The sequence below is a fragment of the Caretta caretta genome, chromosome 1 (assembly GCF_965140235.1).
Source record: "Caretta caretta isolate rCarCar2 chromosome 1, rCarCar1.hap1, whole genome shotgun sequence".
NCBI lineage: Eukaryota > Metazoa > Chordata > Testudines > Cheloniidae > Caretta > Caretta caretta.
The window spans coordinates 208,147,212-208,166,222 of NC_134206.1; the positions used below are offsets into that span (position 1 = coordinate 208,147,212).

General features: G+C 46.4%; 1 protein-coding gene across 1 annotated transcript in view; it reads right to left on the reverse strand.

The window, feature by feature from the left end:
* VTCN1 (V-set domain containing T cell activation inhibitor 1) overlaps positions 1 to 18,562 on the reverse strand; it is a 37,296-nt gene extending 18,734 nt beyond the window's left edge. Inside the window, exon 1 of the mRNA XM_075119209.1 lies at positions 18,459 to 18,562. Within this exon, the coding sequence (XP_074975310.1) occupies positions 18,459 to 18,531 (73 nt within the window). The 5' untranslated portion in view covers positions 18,532 to 18,562. The remainder of the gene's footprint in view (positions 1 to 18,458) is intronic.
* Between the last annotated feature and the right edge of the window lie 449 nt (positions 18,563 to 19,011).

Sequence of the window (19,011 nt, forward strand, 5' to 3'; positions counted from 1 at the left end):
AAAGGCAGCTAATACCTCCAGGCTGCTGCTGGCCACTGACATAAGCCAACCACCGTCAGCTACAGCACAGGCAGGAAGGGGTTAAGCCCTAAGGCTGCATTGTGCACCAGGCCCAGGGAACCTGACTGCAGGGGCTTCAGCGAACTGTCCAGAGAGGTGGCTCAGCAAAGGAGGGCACCTAGGGGACAGAGCAGCCCTACACTCCCTGGGGGCAGGACCCAAGGCAGCGGGAGAGGGTTGAAGAGGGTTGCTAAGCCCCTGCCCAGGGGGCTGTTGTGAAGCCTGTAGGTTTGGGGCGTGAACAGGCTGGAAATTGCTTCCCGCCACTCCAGAGCTTAGCTGAGGGGCAGAGAGGCTTCCCCATGCCAGTGCTGTGCGGGGCTTTGGCACGTGCAGGGCTCGGCTCCTCCTGGCCAGTGCCCCAGGCCAGAGGGTCTTGGGCTTTCCCGGGGGTGGAAAACAGCGGCCCTTCAAACAGCCAAAAGCACACACTGTCATTCTGCACCAACTCAGCCTGTTGTTGAGCCACTCCTTGCTGCTGTCAAGGCTCCTGTGTAGGGTTTCATAAGCCACGGCATCAAAGGGTAAGCGGGGTCTCCAAGGATCACAGTGGGCATTTCAACTTCCCCTACGGTGATCTTCTGGTCTGGGAAGAAAGTCCCGGCTTGCAGCTTCCTGAACAGGCCAGTGTTCCGAAAGATGCGTGCGTCATGCACCTTTCCGGGCCAGCCTGCGTTAATGTCCATGAAACACCCACGGTGATCCACAAGTGCCTGGACAACCATAGAGAAATACCCCTTCCGATTAACGTACTTGAAGGCTAGGTGGGCCAGTGCCAGAATTGGAATATACGTCCCATCTTTCGCCCCTCCACAGTTAGGGAAACCCATTTGTACAAAGCCAGATTCGATGTCCTGCACGTTACACAGACTCACGGTTCTTCTGAGCAGGATGCGATTAATGGCCCTGCACACTTGCATCAACACGATTCCAACGGTCGACTTTCCCACTCCAAACTGGTTAGTGACTGTCTGGAGTTGCCAGCTTCCACACTGCAATAGCCATCCACTTCTCCACCGGCAAGGCAGCCCTCAATCTCATGTCTTTGCGCCGAAGGGTGGGGGGCGAGCTCAGCACACAGTCCCATGAGAGTGGCTTTCCTCATCCAAAAGTTCTGCAGTCACTGCTCGTCATCCCAGGTTTGCATGACGATGTGATCCCACCACTCAGTGCTTGTTTCCCGAGCCCAGAAGCAGCGTTCCATGGTGGAGAGCATGTCCATGAATGCCTCAAGCAATCTAGTGTTGTATGCGTTATGCGAGTCGACATCATGGTCGGACCCCCTAACTGTGACTTTGTAGCTTTAGCAGTAACTCGACTGCAATTTGTGACGTGCTGGTGAGACCCATCAGCATATTCCTCACAAGTTCAGGATCCATTCCCGCAGACCAAAAGGGAAGACAGAACACCCAGTACAAAAAACGTTGAAAAATGGCACCAAATGTGGACAGAAGCACAGGGATTGCTGGGATGCAAAGTGATGCATCACAGGGCATTGGGACAGGACCCAGAATGCCCCTCACCCTGACCCCTTCCCACAAACCACAGCGCCAGAATGGGAAGAGGTGCTCTGTGGGATAGCTGCCCATAATGCACTGCTCTCAATGCTGCTGCAAGTGCCGCAAATGTGGCCATACCACTGCACTTGCAGCTGACAGTGTGAACACACGGCCGCGCTTTCCCTGCTGTGGTCTCTGAGGGCTGGTTTAACTCTCAGCATTCTACATCTGCAAGTGTAGCCATGCCCTTAGTCACATCTACGTATAAGTAAGAATATATTTTTACAAGTTCACTTCTGATACTGTCTTTAATATGATTGATTTTCAAAGATCAGTGTCCTAACAGTGGAATCTTTCAGCTAATGAATAGAGCTGGGTGAAGTTTTTCAACCTTTTTGTATTTTTATGAAAGATTGAAGAAATGTTTTGGTGTTGCCAAATCAAGAATTCATGTACATTTCACTGAATTGTTTTGGTCTAAAAAATACTAAACAAATTCCAAAACATTTGAAACATTTCATTGCCATATTTTCTAAATGAAACGTTTCCATTTTTCAATTCAAAATTTCCTTTAATTTTTAAAAATAAAAAAAGGGTTTTAAAATACTCAAAATCAGAATGAAACATTTCATTTGACCTGAAACAAATTTTGAACATTTCAATGTACTGAAAATTTCATTTTCAATTCAACCCAAAACAATATATATATATTTTTAAGAATTGCCAGCAAACTGAAAAATCCATTATTTGCTCAGCTCTCCTGATGAGATACTTGAAAATTATGTTTTGTAACTGAGGACATTAAATGTTTATCCAACATGGATTACAAATATCACTGAACACAATGTGCTGAGTTTTGTAGTTAATGTCAGTTATCATGTTACCCTAGTCAATGAAGACTGTAGAAATTGTAGGTTTTTTTATTTTTCCCCAAAATAATTGAACTTTTAACATTTGCTAATGTGGTAACAGAAGAACCATATTTTACTAATTGAGCACAAGTTCAAATGTTCTAATGCATAAATCTAAATGTTTTTCTCTCAAACGTAAGAATTAGCGGTGGCTCTTGTTAATCTAAGTAATACAAGGAAGACTTTTTTGGGAAATCACTGGGTTTTTTTAATTTATCAAATTCCCCTCAATTTGTTGTTTAGACATTGATAGGGTTGGACAATTGAAACATTTATAGTTAATATGCTGTTAGAGATCATAAGCCCGAGCCCTGCCAGTGTCCACAGACCTTCACCCAGTGCCCCTTTCTACATTAGTTTTTAAAAATTGTTATTACTATTCTGATAGAGCCTAGGAGCCCTACTCATGGACCAGAACCCCACTGTGCTAGGTGCTGTGCAAACACAGAATAAAACAGTCCCTTCCCCAAAGAGTGTTCAATCTAAGTCAAGATAATTAAGTTAGATAGAATTTAGAGAACTTTTCCTCTCCCCACCAGGGTTTGGCTTGGAGCTGAGGTCATGCCCAGTCCCGAGTGCCAGAAAGGATACCCACAACGTGAATCATGTTCCTTGATCTTTCCAGAGTCTAATGCCTCATTAAGTGATAGGCCTCTTCTCTCCAGGGGTGTCCCACTCTCAAGCCCACTGCACAGCTTGAGCCTATCAGGATATAGCACTCTGTCTCTGGGCCCACCTAACTGGAGATGTCTCGAAGACATAGACTGAAACTTCAGGGGCCAGGGTTCCACACAGCATACCAAAAGCCCACAGCCACCCAGTGGGCTGAGTTATTGGCTCTTGCTCCAACATCTGCACCAGACTCTACATGGAGTTTGAGCATGGGGTCATCTAAGTCCATGAAGTCCCCAGCTGCGGCATAGAAGTTCAGGAAGCCCCTGGGACCACATTCACCAGCGATCCCTGCCAAGATTCTTCCGGAGTCCTCAGACTTGGCACGCATGTTTGGGACATTATCCCATCAACCCCAAACAGCTTCCAGACTACTCCTTGGTGTCAACCTTCCTGCTCCCCCAGGAAGGATCAATGTCTCCTCCAATAGCGAAGCCCAACACTGGTAACTTGGCACTATCACAATCCTCACCCAGCTGCTCCCGCCACAAGGAAGAAGAGAAACATCTCTGGCTCCGCCAAAGAAAAAGCAGTGCCGGCACTGTTCTAGGGATGATCATAGAATCATAGAATATCAGGGTTGGAAGGGACCTCAGGAGGTCATCTAGTCCAACCCCCTGCTCAAAGCAGGACCAACACCAACTAAACCATCCCAGCCAGGGCTTTGTCAAGCCTGACCTTAAAAACTTCTAGGGAAGGGGATTCCACCACCTCCCTAGGCAACGCATTCCAGTGTTTCTCCACCCTCCTAGTGAAAAAGTTTTTCCTAATATCCAATCTAACCCTCCCCCACTGCAACTTGAGACCATTACTCCTTGTTCTGTCATCTGCTACCACTGAGAACAGTCTAGAGCCATCCTCTTTGGAACCCCCTTTCAGGTAGTTGAAAGCAGCTATCAAATCCCCCCTCATTCTTCTCTTCTGAAGACTAAATAATTGCAGTTCCCTCAGCCTCTCCTCATAAGTCATGTGTTCCAGTCCCCTAATCATTTTTGTTGCCCTCCGCTGGACTCTCTCCAATTTTTCCACATCCTTCTTGTAGTGTGGGGCCCAAAACTGGACACAGTACTCCAGATGAGGCCTCACCAATGTCGAATAGAGGGGAACGATCACGTCCCTCAATCTGCTGGCAATGCCCCTACTTATACGTCCCAAAATGCCATTGGCCTTCTTGGCAACAAGGGCACACTGTTGACTCATATCCAACTTCTTGTCCACTGTAACCCCTAGGTCCTTTTCTGCAGAACTGCTGCCGAGCCATTCGGTCCCCAGTCTGTAGCTGTGCATTGGATTCTTTCGTCCTAAGTGCAGGACTCTGCACTTGTCCTTGTTGAACCTCATCAGATTTCTTTTGGCCCAATCCTCCAATTTGTCCAGGTCCCTTTGTATCCTATCCCTACCCTCCAGCGTATCTACCTCTCCTCCCAGTTTAGAGTCATCTGCAAACTTGCTGAGGGTGCAATCCACACCATCCTCCAGATCATTTATGAAGATATTGAACAAAACCGGTCCCAGGACCAACCCCCGGGGCACTCCACTTGACATTGGCTGCCAATTAGACATGGAGCCATTGATCGCTACCCGTTGAGCCCGACAATCTAGCCAGCTTTCTATCCACCTTATAGTCCACCAGATGCACCAGAACTGATCTCTCCAGCCTGAGTGACAGTGCAGGGGTCCCCAGTACTGCCTGCAGCACACGCTCCCCCCATTTTGCACACCACTGACTCCCTCCACATTGAGACTCTTTGCCATGCTGACCTTTGAGATGGAAGCCTCCTCCTCTAGCCCAGAACCATCCCCATGCCCTCTGGCATGGATATCTTTGTTCCGGGGCTGGCAGGAGTCACACTCACTTACATGTGAAGTTGGCTTTGAGAGTCCTTGGCACAGGGAAAATGCTGTCTGCTACTGTTCCTCGGGGTAGCTGCACCTCTGTCCCTGCAAATGAGAAGGTTTTGTGCAAGAGCTCCTCTAACTACTTTTGTAGCCCTATATAGAGGCCATGGACAGAGGGACTATCTTTCCACTTGTAACACAAACACCTCCCCCTATGGCTTTGGAAGTTGTCCCCTCAGCTCCCGCATCTCTCCAGGTAGTCCAGCCTCAACTACCACTACATGAGGAGTAGGCTCCACCACCTCTTCCTACTTTGGGGATCATCACACTGAGCACGAGGACAGGTCCTGAGGGACCTCCTGAGGGAGATGTAACTCTCCAGGTAACAACATTGGCTCTGTAACTAGGTGCCATCCCTGGGTGCTCCCTCATAGCCTGGAGCGGGCTGACAGGCACCCTGCCTCAGTTTCCCTCTGAGTTCCCCCAGAATAATCCAGTCACAGCCAAACCTTTGAAAGAATATTCCCTATTTCCTGGGGTCTAATTTATTCAGCATCGTTCAGCTCCCACCAAAGTTCCTTTCTGGTCACTCCTCAGGGTTAGGGTCTCACAATTCTCTCTTTCTCAGGACTTTGGCTTTAAGTTCTGGCCTCCCCAGCCCATAGTTCATCCTTCAAGTCTAGGGTCTCATGGTTCTCTTTCCTGGTGACTATAACTTTAAGTCCTGGCCTCCATGGCCTGTAGCTCCCCACGTAAGTTAAGGGGTTACACAGCCCTCCTTCCTGGGGCTGCTAACCAGCAAACTTCTCCCCCCCACACACTGGTGAGCTGGAGCCGGTTCCCACCGGTTCCGCAAGGGACAACCGGTTCTAAAAGGGCTTCTAAATTTAACCGGCCAAAAGCCTTAGGTGCCGACTCCATGGGTGCTCCAGGGCTGAGCACCCACCAGCAACTCCCCGCTCCACCCCACCCCCAGCCCCAGCTCACCTCCGCTCCGCCTCCGCCTCCTCTGCTGAATGCACCACCCCGCTCTGCTTCTCCGCCCCCACCCCCAGGCTTCCCGCGAATCAGCTGTTCGCGCTGGAAGCCGGGGCAGGCTGAGAAGCAGGCGGCGGCTTCACACTCAGGCCCAGGGAGGCGGAGGTGAGCTGGGGAGGGTGGGGGGGAGCATGAGGTGGTAACCCGGGGGTGGGGGCACGCAGGGGAACCGCTCCTCGCCCCAGCTCACCTCCACCACCCTCAGCCTGAGTGTGAAGCCACTGCCTGCTTCTCAGCCCTTCCAGGGTTCCCGAACAGCTGATTCGTGGGAAGCCGGGGTGGGGGGAGAAGCAGAGTGGAGGTTAGGTGGGGCCGGGCACGGGGTGGAGAGCTGCCGGTGGGTGCTCTGCACCCACCAAATTTTCTCCATGGGCGCTCCAGCTCCGGAGCACCCAGGGAGTCGGTGCCTAAGGCGCCACTTTTGATGTGATCAGTGGGGGGAGCGGCGGCTCCCCCTGCTCCCCCCTTAGCTATGCTACCCTGCCCCTAGGAGCCAGAGGGACCTGCTGGATGCTTCCTGGGAGCTGCCCCAGGTAAGCACCTCCAGGACTCCCCACCTTGCCCCCCGGCAGGTCCCTCTGGCTCTTAGGGGTGGGGTGGGCACCCACTATGGTGGCCCAAGAGACCCTCCTGCTCGGTTCTGGGAGCAGATAGGGGAGGGGGGTGGATGGGGCAGGGGTCCTGGGGTGAGGCAACAAGGAACGCGGGGGGTTGGATGGGGCAGGAGTCCCGGGGGGCGGGGGTGGAACCAGTTGTTAAGATTTTAGCAGCTCATCACTGCCCCCCCCCCCCCGCATACACACATCAGTTCCTCCAGCAGCTGGCTTCAGCAGCTCCTCTTTGAGGAACTCTACTCTCCCTCAGTCCTTCCCCTTATATCCCTAGGCTTGGCCTGAGTTAGTCACATAACCAAATTCATTTTCCCACCTGGGGAGACAAGTTAAGATTGTCACAGGTGCACTGGGGGGTCCCCCATCTTCCCTTAAGGGGCCAGCCACTCTGTGGCAGACTGCTTTGTGGTGTTACCACGTGATGAATACAAACAATTACAGGAGCTCCAGGTAGGCTGGCACACAGGCTACATCTGGAAACTGCCACCTCGTCTGGCTAGTCCACTGAGTCCCTCTTCAGTCAGGGACACCCTGATCCAGTAAATGACTCCTGGCTAATGCCTGCTACCTCTCCAGCTGTGCCCAAAATAGGAAATAGGATATCAGGATGGATAAAGATTCAATTACTTTAAAAAAATAAAATTAAACAGATTTGTTATTTAAATTATAATTTTTTTTATTAAAAATCTGCTTTAAGTGGAATCTGAATTTTATATAAAATATGTTAAGGCCTACGATTATTATAATCTTGTAAAGCATTTAAATAAAACAAATGTGTTGAATCCGTGAATCTCTATCAAACACTTGGAGTTAAAGGCTGCTTTTCTATATAGAGAAAGAACCAGGGGAAAAACATCCAACTTTTGAGGTCCAGCTTTATAGATATGGCACAATAGGTTGTGTACTGTATTAACAGCTTGCTTCTGTGGGGAAACCAGGGGCTGTGCTACTGATTTCAAGAGACTGTCAAAGTCATTACAGGCATGGGGACCCTGGCCTTTGACTCCAGGAGACAGCATTGTGTATCGTCAGGACCATCCACTGAGCTGACCTGAGTGGTCTCACGCTCCTATGTGATAGCCTCTCTCTACCTGAGCTCTGATTGGCGCAGTTCTCAAATTATGAATATTTATGACTCCACCCACCATGGAAATTTACTCTCCAGCTCATGGAAAAAGACTGATCTGCCCAGTAACTATCAGCCCTCGCCTCTGGATAGTTCTGGTTACTTCACATAAATGGCTTTGCTCTGTCCCTTGTGTGTGTACACAGAAAGAGATACAAAGAAACAGAAATTCAGTAATTTCTCCACTGTCTCCTTCTCTGTCTCTACAACAATTCAAATACTGCCGTACAAAAAGCATGTGGGTTACAGGAGTAGAAGTCTTGAATTATTGTTAGTTGTTTTGTTTTTCTGGGGGTGAGGGTGGAGCACGGAAGTTAGATAACAAGGGAGAAGGAGCAGAGAGTGCAACAAGAACAAAAGAACACTGGTCTCAAAGCAGGACACTGGGAAGACGAGACAACATTCTTCAGAGTGCAGCCCTTAGTGTTGATTTCAACACCTGGGGACTGGAGGAAGAAACACCTACCATGGCTGCAGGTCATAAAAAAGATGCTATTTGGGAATATTTTCAGGAAACTCCTGTACCTCTGGCTAATAAAAGGAATACGTGGCAAATGTAAACAGTGCAACAGAGAGACGCAAGCTTGGGTTATTAGAATGAAACAACATTATGAAAAATGCTCTTCAGAATGCAATGAGTGTGACGATGATGATGTGGACATGTCTGAACTATCTGGACCAACCGGTTAGTAAACTTATTTTTGCATCATTCTTGTGGAATGCTAGCTGTGTCTTACATGACAGTACGTGATGACTTACATTATTCTCATAAATTTGTGCTTTGAGTGGATTGATTACTTATGAATTTCAAAATGTTTGTGTTCAAAATATAATTGGGATGTTAGTTTGTTGTGGGAGTATTTATCAGCTACATTTTTACTGTCACTGCTGGACTTCTGAAATGTTTTTTTTTTAGTGAGTGATAGTGACTTTTTTTTTTAAATCCCCTTTTGCTTCAGGGTCCAGCTTAGATATCATCTTCACGTCCACAATTCAGAGTCATCTCTGTCATCACCACCAGTGCTGCAACCAAACATATATCAGATAGTAAATAACCTGTATAAAAAAAAAAAAGACTTTCTTCATTATCTAATAAACCCATGGATGAGTTTGTAATCAGGACCAGCAAAACTCCGTAGATGCAAAGACTGGTTGGTTCATTTATCCAACACATTCTCCCTTTTGTCTTGTTCAGAACAAACATTTCACTGACATAGTTCAGTCATGATCAGGCTATCCTCCACCCTGCAATGCAGACATTGCTGGAAGGTTGCTGAATACAGTGTATGAGAAGGAAATTGAACAGCGTGCAAAAAACAGGGAAATTCATTAATCTGAGTCTTGATGGGTTGAGCAATATACACAATGATTTAGTCATATGTGCTTTTATGACAACTGATGTATTAGGAAATGCCCATATAGCAGAATAGAGAAGTAGCAGTAAAAGCTGTAACAAACTAAACAAAAATTCAAGTGTCAAGTGTGTAGCTGTGTCACAGACAATGCTGCAAGTGGCGCAAAGGTTAGAAATCTAGACAAAGATAATGAAGAGAATATGAATACAGTGCTCATTTGATGCATCATTTAGCCAAAGACTTAAGTACAACTCCAGAAATAAAGGAAAACGCTGAAATTGAAAAATACTTCGACAACAATCACATTGCTTCAGTTTCACTGAAGAGAGCAGGAAGAGCCAAGCTAATTCTCCTGCAAGATGTACAATGGAATTCAGTGGCTCACTGTTTTGAGCTATTTATTAAGAACTGGCCTATTCTGATGACAATTTGAAGAAAATCGTTACAAAATAGATGGAACGATCATAGCTAAAGTAGTCAACATTGGATACAGAGAAACGTAGGAGATACGTTTCAGTGGATTGAGCCTACTTCCATAATCTTGGACAAACTGCCGAAAGATTGCTGCAGTAGTGCTGATGCTGGTGAACTTTGGAAGGAACTTCTAGAGACAGTGAAGAAAGAAATATCCAACAACAAAGTTAAATGACAAGCAGTAAAAAAGTGGATGGATCAAGCACTTGCTCCACCTCATTTTCTTGCCTATGTTCTTAACCCAAAGTACCAAGGTACATGCCTAACTGCTGAAGAAGAAGATGCTGCTGTGACATGGGCATCTAATAATCGCCCATCTATCATGTCAAACATCATAAGTTTCAGGGCTGGAGGTGAACCATTCAAGCAGTACATGTCTGCTAATGATGTTTCAAAAAGTGCAAACACTGTGAGTGAACTGGTGGACTTCACTAGCTAAGCACCTGGAACTTGCTGAAATGCTAACTCAGCTTTTGACAGAAGTAGCATCTTCCAAATATTTTTTTCATTTGGCTTAGTTCATTCAAAGTTGAGATATTGACTGGCAGTTGAAAAAGCAGGAACGCTTGTCTCTCTTCCAGCCTATGAATAAAAATGAGGGGCGATCTACTAGTTTTAAAAGAGTAAAGGACAGCCTAAGTAACTTAGGAGACTGATAAAATCAACGAGGAGTCCTTGTGGCACCTTAGAGACTAACACATTTATTTGGGCATAAGCTTTTGTGGGCTAGAACCCACTTCATCAGATGCATGTTTAGGAGACTGATGTTTCATATTCAAGAGACTTAGGTGAGTAGGAACTTAAGCTCCAGTCACTATCATTTAGGCACCTTTGACATTTTTCCCAGACTGACCTGAAATAATCAGTTAAATTCACTGACTGCAGTTAATCTCTCGGTTCCTTTAATAAATCATATAGTTGTAAATGTGAAACATGCTTTGATAAGTTTACGTTTCCAAAACATTTAAGGTTGTTTTGTTTATTAAAAATAAATTGTATATGCTGTTGTGTATTTAATTAAATTTCAGTGACAATCCTAATTCGGCTTGACACAAACCATGAGCAAAAAGATAATCATCTAGTAAATGAGCAACATATCATTCACCATTTTTAACATACTAAAAATGTAGAATTAATAAGCATCTGAAAATATTAAGCCGTATAATTGCTTAAATAAATGTATATAGTTATATTGTACCCTCCTAGGTAGCAAAAAGATGTACCAAATCTAGTGTAAAGTCTCTATTTAGTTGTAAATCAACGTTTTAATAATTGAATCAACCAGTGAGAATGTACCTTTCTTTAAAAATAACTGAAGTACAAATAGAAAAATTGATTAAATCCATTATTTAAATTGAGACTTTCTACTAGGTGATTTAAATCATGTTAAAATCATTGATTTAAGTCTCCGATTTAAATCAATCCATCCTGCAGGAAATACCTAGTTCTTTTTTGGAATTTTGATTACTTCTCTCAAAACCTGGTCACCAAGACCCTATTCATCTCAGCACCCATGGGATCAACGTGTTTGCATCCTTCCCCTAAAAGACTGAATATTACCTGCTTTGGTCAGGAAGGTCTAACCTTTGAGCAGCTCGGGCATGTCAGTTGTGAATTACCAGGTGATAATGGAAAGATTCCATTATCCCATGTGGTATATCTCATTTTGATTTTTGATCCTCTTCCAAAGGATCAGAGCAGCCTGCAAAAAAATCTGGACACCAAAGGCCAAACTGTGGCAAAATATGCCCTAGGAGAGGTCTATGATTCATCAGACACATGTGCTAAGGGTGTGGCCACCAGAGTGACTCTCCCAGTGTATTCATGATTCTAGATGTCTGGACTCATTTCTGAGGCCCAATTGAGGATCGAGGCACTACTTTTCAGCTCCAAGACAATGATGCCCTCAACAAGATGAAGCCCACCAGACCTAAGGCTCATTCTCTCAGCCTATCCCAGTCTTCTGCTACCAGAGGCCATATCCATGGAAAGAGGACAGATCTCTCCAATGGAAGCCCCAGGCCCAGTTTCATTCAGAATACCTGGCCAAGAAACAGACCCAAGCAAGGCCATCATAACTCTAGCAGTGACCCTGCCTCATCTACCTGCTGTCTACAGGTTCAACAGGATTGTAGAGAACCACGTGCTCACCTATCTGTGTCCCTTCCTGTTGCAGATCACCTCTCCCATTTCTTTGATGCCTTGTGTGTGATTACCACCGATCCAGGCATGTTAGACATTGTTTAAAATGGTTATAACAGCCAATTCCACAATAAGTCTCTTCCTAAATCTCCTTTCCTGCTTCAAGGATCATTCTCATGAGAAAGTGTTTCTAGAGGAATTTCTTCTCACAAAAGAGGCAATACAGGGAATCCTGCAAAGATGCCTGGGGAAAGGTACTTTGCTGATTGCCAGGAAGATAGATGGCCTTCATTCCATCTTAGCTCTTCAGGGACTAAACCAGGGGTCTCAAACACGCAGCCCACGGAGTTATTTGCTGCGGCCCGCCAAGCTCTCTGCACCCCCCCCCAAGTTATTTCCTGCGGCCACCAAGCTCCCCTCACCCACCACCCACCCTCCCCCCAGTGCGCCGCGTCCCCGCTCCTCTGCCTACCTCCACAACTGTTTGGTGGCGCTTAGTGCTTTCCAGGGGGGAGGGGCAGGAGTGGGGATCTGCCTGCTCAGGGGAAGAGGTGGAGAAGAGACAGGGCAGGGATTTGGGGAAGGGGTTGGAATAGGGGCAGGGAGGAGGAGGAGTTGGGGTGGGGACTTTGGGGAAGGGGTTGGAATGGGGGCAGGGAACGGATAGGAAGAGGCGGGCTGGGGCGGGGCCTCATGGAAGAGGTGGAGTGGGGGCAGGGGCAGGGGCAGGGGTGTGTGTGTCAGCGATGTGGCCCTTGGGCCAATGTACTAGTCCTCATGTGGCCCTTGTGGTGATTTGGAGTTTGAGATCCCTGGACTAAACAACTACATAAAGATCTTCAAGTTCAGAATGCTGACCTTCAAATCACCACCCCTTCCCTCTCCCAAGGAGACCGGTATGTGGCCCTGAACCTCAAGGATGTCTCCTACCACATACCCATCAGATACTCACACCACTGTTCTCAGAGGTTCTGTGTGGGAGAGACACACTGCCTGCCAGTACAAAGTGCTACTCCTCCCCGTGTCCGCAGCCCTGAGAGCTATTTAAAACAAAAACAAAAAAACCACAAGCATCTGGTTGTGGTAGCTGTACAAGAGTAGCTCCAGGAATTGTTGTGCCTCAGAGATCCATCCCCCTCTGAGGTGCAACTCTTCCTCTATGGTCCTCTGGCTACAAGGAGGAGAAAACAGGTCACTGTAACACTTGGAAGGGTGCAGCTTACTTCTCCCCTCATACTAGGCCATTGAATAGAGGGTGGGTGAAGCCAAGGCTCCTCCCTTCCCTTGTACCTCTTCACTTGCCTAAAAAGGGGGATTATCCAGGGACCAGGGGCTGCACCAGACCCCAGGATAGATCTTGCTTAGCTAAGCAAGGGGTGAAGTAGACCATACTCCTCCTTACTCACCTGCTCAGCCAAGTAAGACGAGGGCTAGAGTCATTATTTTTTAAAAAAGTCTTAATTCATCATTTTTGATTCTCAGTATTCAGTGAGTGCACCCTTGCTTCATTCACTGCCCGTTATTCAACCTCCGCTACCTTACTCACATTGAGTACTCCCTCACTCCATGAACAGTCACTGTAGTAAGGTTGCTGTCTCCAGAACACCTGTTTGTGGCATAGGATGGCTCTGCAGCACTCCTTCCTCATTTTCGCCTCAGAGTTTTCCATCTCTCCTAGGGATTCGCATGGCTCAGCCCCCCAGCTGGGTCACTCTCAGAGTTCAGTCCCCTTTCAGGGTACTCAAAGTCCAAAATAAACACCACCTTTGACAACAGCCCCAAGTTAACATAAACTAAAGGTATTCTGCCCCCTCCTGGGCTCAACTCATAGTTCTTCTCACTCTGACCAGATTGCTGACCCTCCTGGCTTTTCCCTGCTGGCAGTCCAAGTACAGCATAAACCAAAGTGGTCTCCCATCTTTCCTGGGACTCACACCCTATTTAAACCAAGTCTCACTCTTTACCAAAGCAATGACTCCCAGTGCTTATCTCCCTGTGACAACCTCCCCCTCTTCCAGAATGAGACTGCAGCTCCCCTAGACTAGGAAAAGTCATCCACCACTTCCACCTTTCTCCCCAGCCTCTGGGCTAGATATTGTAAAGGCCTGACTGAGTCACATGACCCACCAGTCACATAGCCTTCCTTTTCCCCACCTGAGGAGGTAAGCAAAATGTGTCACAGGTGGGGCTGGATCTCTCCCCTTCAAGGGGCTGGCCACCCTGTGACTGTCCCACTGAAATCAGGAGGGCGGTGGGATTACTTGAAGAGTAAGGTGCTACTCAGTGTAAGTGACAGAATCTGGCCCTTAGAAATCTGTCACAACCTGCACAATTTCAGGATAATTGCACCTGTATTTCCCCTCTGAGATCCCTTGATTTCAGGCTCCCAGCTGTCACCACCAGGTCTCTCTCCCTCCAGACTGGGATTTTAGGTTTGCAGTCCCTCTGTACCTCACTGTGATTTTCCCACCAGGTCTGACCAGGGTCCAGCATCTGGCGTTAACTCTTTCCCCAGGGGCTACAACAGTGAATATCAATTACCGACCAGACTTCACAAAGCAAAAAACATTTATTCTTAGGGCAAACGCATGACAGAGAAAACAGGAGTTCCTACAGGCCTCCTACTAATCATAGCAGAAGTCACCTATCTTCCACCTGGGGCATCCAATAGGCCCTAGCCCAAGGGATGCTGGCCTTTCCTTGCACAAAAAGTCTGGTGTATTTGCTTGCTCAGAAAAAAAGGCCCTTTGTCACTTTAAACTCAGCCATTTATATCAAAAACCCTTTCTTTGTCATTTGGTCCCAGCTTGAAACAGCATATACTAACCACCAACCGAATCCCTGGCCCACAATGCCAGACTGGGGACGCCATTCTAAGAGTACCCCGCCCCATCCTCCACTGGCCTGACCTTGCACATCTGTGTACACGGTCACACCAATGGGAGCAGAGTGGCGCACTTTTCCAAATGGTGTCCTCCGGTCATGCTGTCTGGAGAGGCTCACCACTGTGAGTGCCTACCTCAGGGCAGGCTGTCAGGAAAAAAATGATTACTGACCTTCCATAACTGTTGTTCTTTGAGATGTTGCTCACAGCCATTCCAAAGCAGGTGTGTGCTCCCCCTGAGAACAGTTCTCTCTCAGAGGTATCCATCAGGAAGGCCCTGGAGTTGCGCACTCATAATGCTAGTATAAAGGGGCCTGCCGCCCCACTACCCTCTCAGTTCTGTGTCTCACAGTACTGCCTGTGACTGTGTCTGGAACTTCATCTCGTCCTTGCGTTTCCTGCAAGTACATGCTCTCTGCTTTACTGTCCTGGAAAGTGGCCTTCCTGATGGCCATTACTTCTGCCAGAACGGTCTTGGAGATCCGAGCCCTGACTTCGGAACCAGCTTATGCGGTCTGAGGCTCTGGCATGAGCTGGCACCTGGTCTGTCAGCATCACACCCCCATCTGATACCAGACCTAGGTGGGTTACTAGTATGATAGGTATTCAGTGCCCCACGGAGTCCTCCCTGCCAGCCCTTGGTGAGGCAGTCTGGTGTAATCAGTAGCAGATTAAAGCAGAATCAAACTTCCTTCCAAATGGGCTCCCAAATTCTTTAACTGAAGGGGCTCACAAATGATGTGACTGTCACCACCACCCTCAAAATACATGAGCAAATTTTAGGCCCCATGACTTTGATCGGAGCCACATTTAGTCTTCATCCATCCCTGAAGCTGTATGAGCCCTGTATGCAGCAATACTGTCTCTCTGAGATAGTAGAATATGGGGACAGCAGCAGTTAAAGGAATATAAGTGGTTGCTGGGTATTAGGGCTCCAACAGGTGAGTGCCAGGGGCCCTATAGATGTGAGGGAGGGGATATTTCCCCTAGATACACCAGAGAAACAATCAGGCCTGCCATCCTCCTCTAAAGATTTGGACCACTTCCTGTTTGGAATCTAACATTCCACTACTTGCAGTTGAGGTAAATCTTTTTAGTATAAGTGTTGTAATACGACTTCCAGCTTCCGAGTGAATAGCTCTTTTGCAACTACTTCAAGGTTAATTGTCTTTAGCTCAAGAAGCTTGTTAGATGTTGGCACGAAGCTTTTTACCCTTCTGCTCCCCAGGGTAAATGTGATATTTTAGCTGAACCCTTGAATCCACCAGGGCACAAACTGATATAGCAAAGAGGATTGTCAAAAGAACCTCTTGTGAATTGCAGCTGAGATTTTCAAAAGCAGCTAGTGATTTGGGGTTCCTTGAATTTTGGGTGTCCAGCTAGAAACAACTTTAAAAGGGTCTGATTCTCAGAAAGTATTGAGTACTCACCCTCTGAAAAACCCAGTCCCCTTGGGTACCCTAAATAGAACATCCAAAAATTAAAGCACCCCAAATCCCTAGTTGCTTTTGAAAATTTCGCCTCTCATCCTTTATCCTTTATTAATTTTAGCTGGAGTCCCATAGTGAGTTACAAAATGCGATTCACAATCTGCTACTTGATGTGCTTTAAAAATTGAATTGTTGCAAAAATGTGTAGTACTCCACAATAAGAGGTAATCTTTCCTATTGACTTCAAATAGATCTGCAGCAAACATGAGCAAGGGCAATCCAGAATCTCACATGGTTTCAACAGTTCTTTTGCAGTTTGCTTTCTCCACTCTTGGATCTTCTCTTCCATGGCAGCATTCGTAACAGGCCAGATTAGGACATCTCTGGCTCTGTTCTTACACTTCTTAATAGCCAGATGGGAGAGTAGACTGTGCTTTCAATTTCTGACTTCATGCTGTGTGTATTAGATCACAATCCCCACTAAACCATGTTATCCATTCTAATGGGACCAGAGCACACGGTGTTGTGACTGAAGACTTTCCTGGCTTTCAGAAGCTTAAATTTAGCTATTCTCCACCTTCTGGAAGGGCATGAGGCAGCGCTGGGCAATTTTAACTATGTTGAAGAAGTTTTGGGACATTTGATAGTTAAAGAGGATCAGTTGACTTGTGATAAACAGCAGGGATTTTAATTCCCCTACATCTCCAATGCTAACCTCGCTATAAAGAGTTAACTTTCCCTAGCCATTTCTAACCATCTAAAACATCAAGCTTAGTGATAAGAGGCAGGGACCCTCAAAAGCCCTTCTCTTCTGGGAAGCATCAGCACACTTTCTGGTGTCTCTTTCTGCTGCTTCAGCTGGACATTACTGTCCATATGAATCAGACATTAGCCAACACAGACAGTGTGATTACTCTGAAAGAATTAAGGGATGAGGGCTCATTTGTCATACTAATCATCTATTGTTCCTCTGACAAAACCAGTCAGGCTGGTTGCAGGTAGTTAGTCAGGACCACACACCCATTAATAACAGAGTAGCTTGTTATGTGTGTTCCAAATGCACAGAAAGTAAGACGTTCACTTGACATTTATCATTACATTATACTACTATCACTACAGCTTATTATATGGTTGCTTTCACAGTTTATTATGAAATTGATGTACAGTGACCTGAGCACCTTGGCAGGCCTGGTCAGGGGCTTTATATATGCAGTGATTATCTATCTCGTAGCAGGAGGAGGCTGTTCCTCACACAAGGAATTCAAGAAAATGTGGCAAGGTTCACAGGAACTAGGTTGTTCTAAGAGTTTCATGCACTGGGCATTCTACCACTGGGGCCCTTTGTGGGGAATTTAGTGCTGGACTGATAGCCTTGAGAACTTAAGTCCTATCAACAGAATAAATATTAGCATAGGCTTCCCACATGCCACTGTGCTAACCTGCCTGAATCCAGCCCAGAAGAGCCATGGTTAGGGAGATAAAAAGAGCTCAGTGTCCATACCCTATTAAACAATTGGCTTCTCTGCAAAGACAGTCAGCAAAGAGCTATTTGTGGTAGTGATTTTATGAGACTGGCATCTATTCATTAGAAACTTAACTGAGTCTTCCAATTCATTTCACATGGGGGCCACCAAATTGCTGTCTGGTAGAAATCATTTTCAGCCATTACTGACCTGGAGACCAGGCGACCTAGGTGTGAGACTTTATATCCCGTTATGAATCTCCCAGAATACTTATTCTCTGTGTATATTTAATTTTGATTTTTGGCTTTGCCAAATAGATCAAAAGGTAGAAGCATTATTGAACAAATAGATGAAATCCCTTTTCTCTTCCTTCCACCTCCTCCTCAGCATAGCTCTTACACAGGAATAGACAACTGTGCTGAGAGACACAGAAAATATACTGTAGTATGGATTGTGGATTACTCTCTAAAACACACTGATTTGGGGGAAATTTGCACAACTTTCCCAATGCTGATAGAGGAAATATAGAGGCTCTCCAATGCCATTTACACCCCTCTCTTCTAATAACATGCAGCTCTGAAGTCTTGTAAGCAAGACTTACTCGTTTCCCTTGAAATAAGTCTTCATTTTTGCTGTAATCACTAACTATCGCACACTGGGATCTGGGAGCATGACTACACCAGTTTAAGTCTATGTCTTATATCAATGACTGGCTTGGCATTCATACTTTCCACAAAACAACTCAAAACATACACATTCTAAAAAGCAGCCCAAGAGCATGCTATTGAGCCAAATGGCAAAGAATTCCCTTCGCCAAAGCTGAACAAAAGTCCCCAAGGGAGGACAGCACAGCAGCCAGGTGTGGCAGTGGAGCCCAGACCTTCCATAATGAAATAAAAACAATTCCCTCCCTCCCTCCCTTATCTCCAGAAGCGGATAAAGACTGTACGGTACCTCCAGAAAATGACCTGACCCAGGGAAGCCATGGTAATGGGACTGGTTCAGACAGGCGAAGCGTAGGGTGCATAACAATTCAATGCAGTATTCAGTGCAGCCTCTTTCCCTTTGAGACACATTCGTCTAAGTTCCAGCTACTCTGCTTAAATAGCTGAACTCAGGTAAGGAGTGGTGACTCCAGGAGGGGAAAGTTGAGGTATGAGGAAGCCAACAGGACATGATCAGGCTTCCCATCAGGCACAATCACAGCAACAAGGCACAGCTTTTTCAGTATTATAGGACAGTAGCCTTGACTCCTATGTTAAGGTTGCCTAACTTGTCCTATTATAAAAACATTTCCAACTTTTTCTTTTGAGGAATTCTTACAGCCTCCAAAATTTGCTGCAGAGATGTGAAAATTGGAAGGGGGATGGTCCTGAGGTCAGAGAGGGGCCTTTTGCTCGTCCCGTGCAAATCCATTCAGATATGGCCAAGTTATAAAATGGCAAAAATCACCATTAGGGGTCTGTATTATACTCAGTAGAGTTTGCTAGAGGCTTGCTGTTAAAAT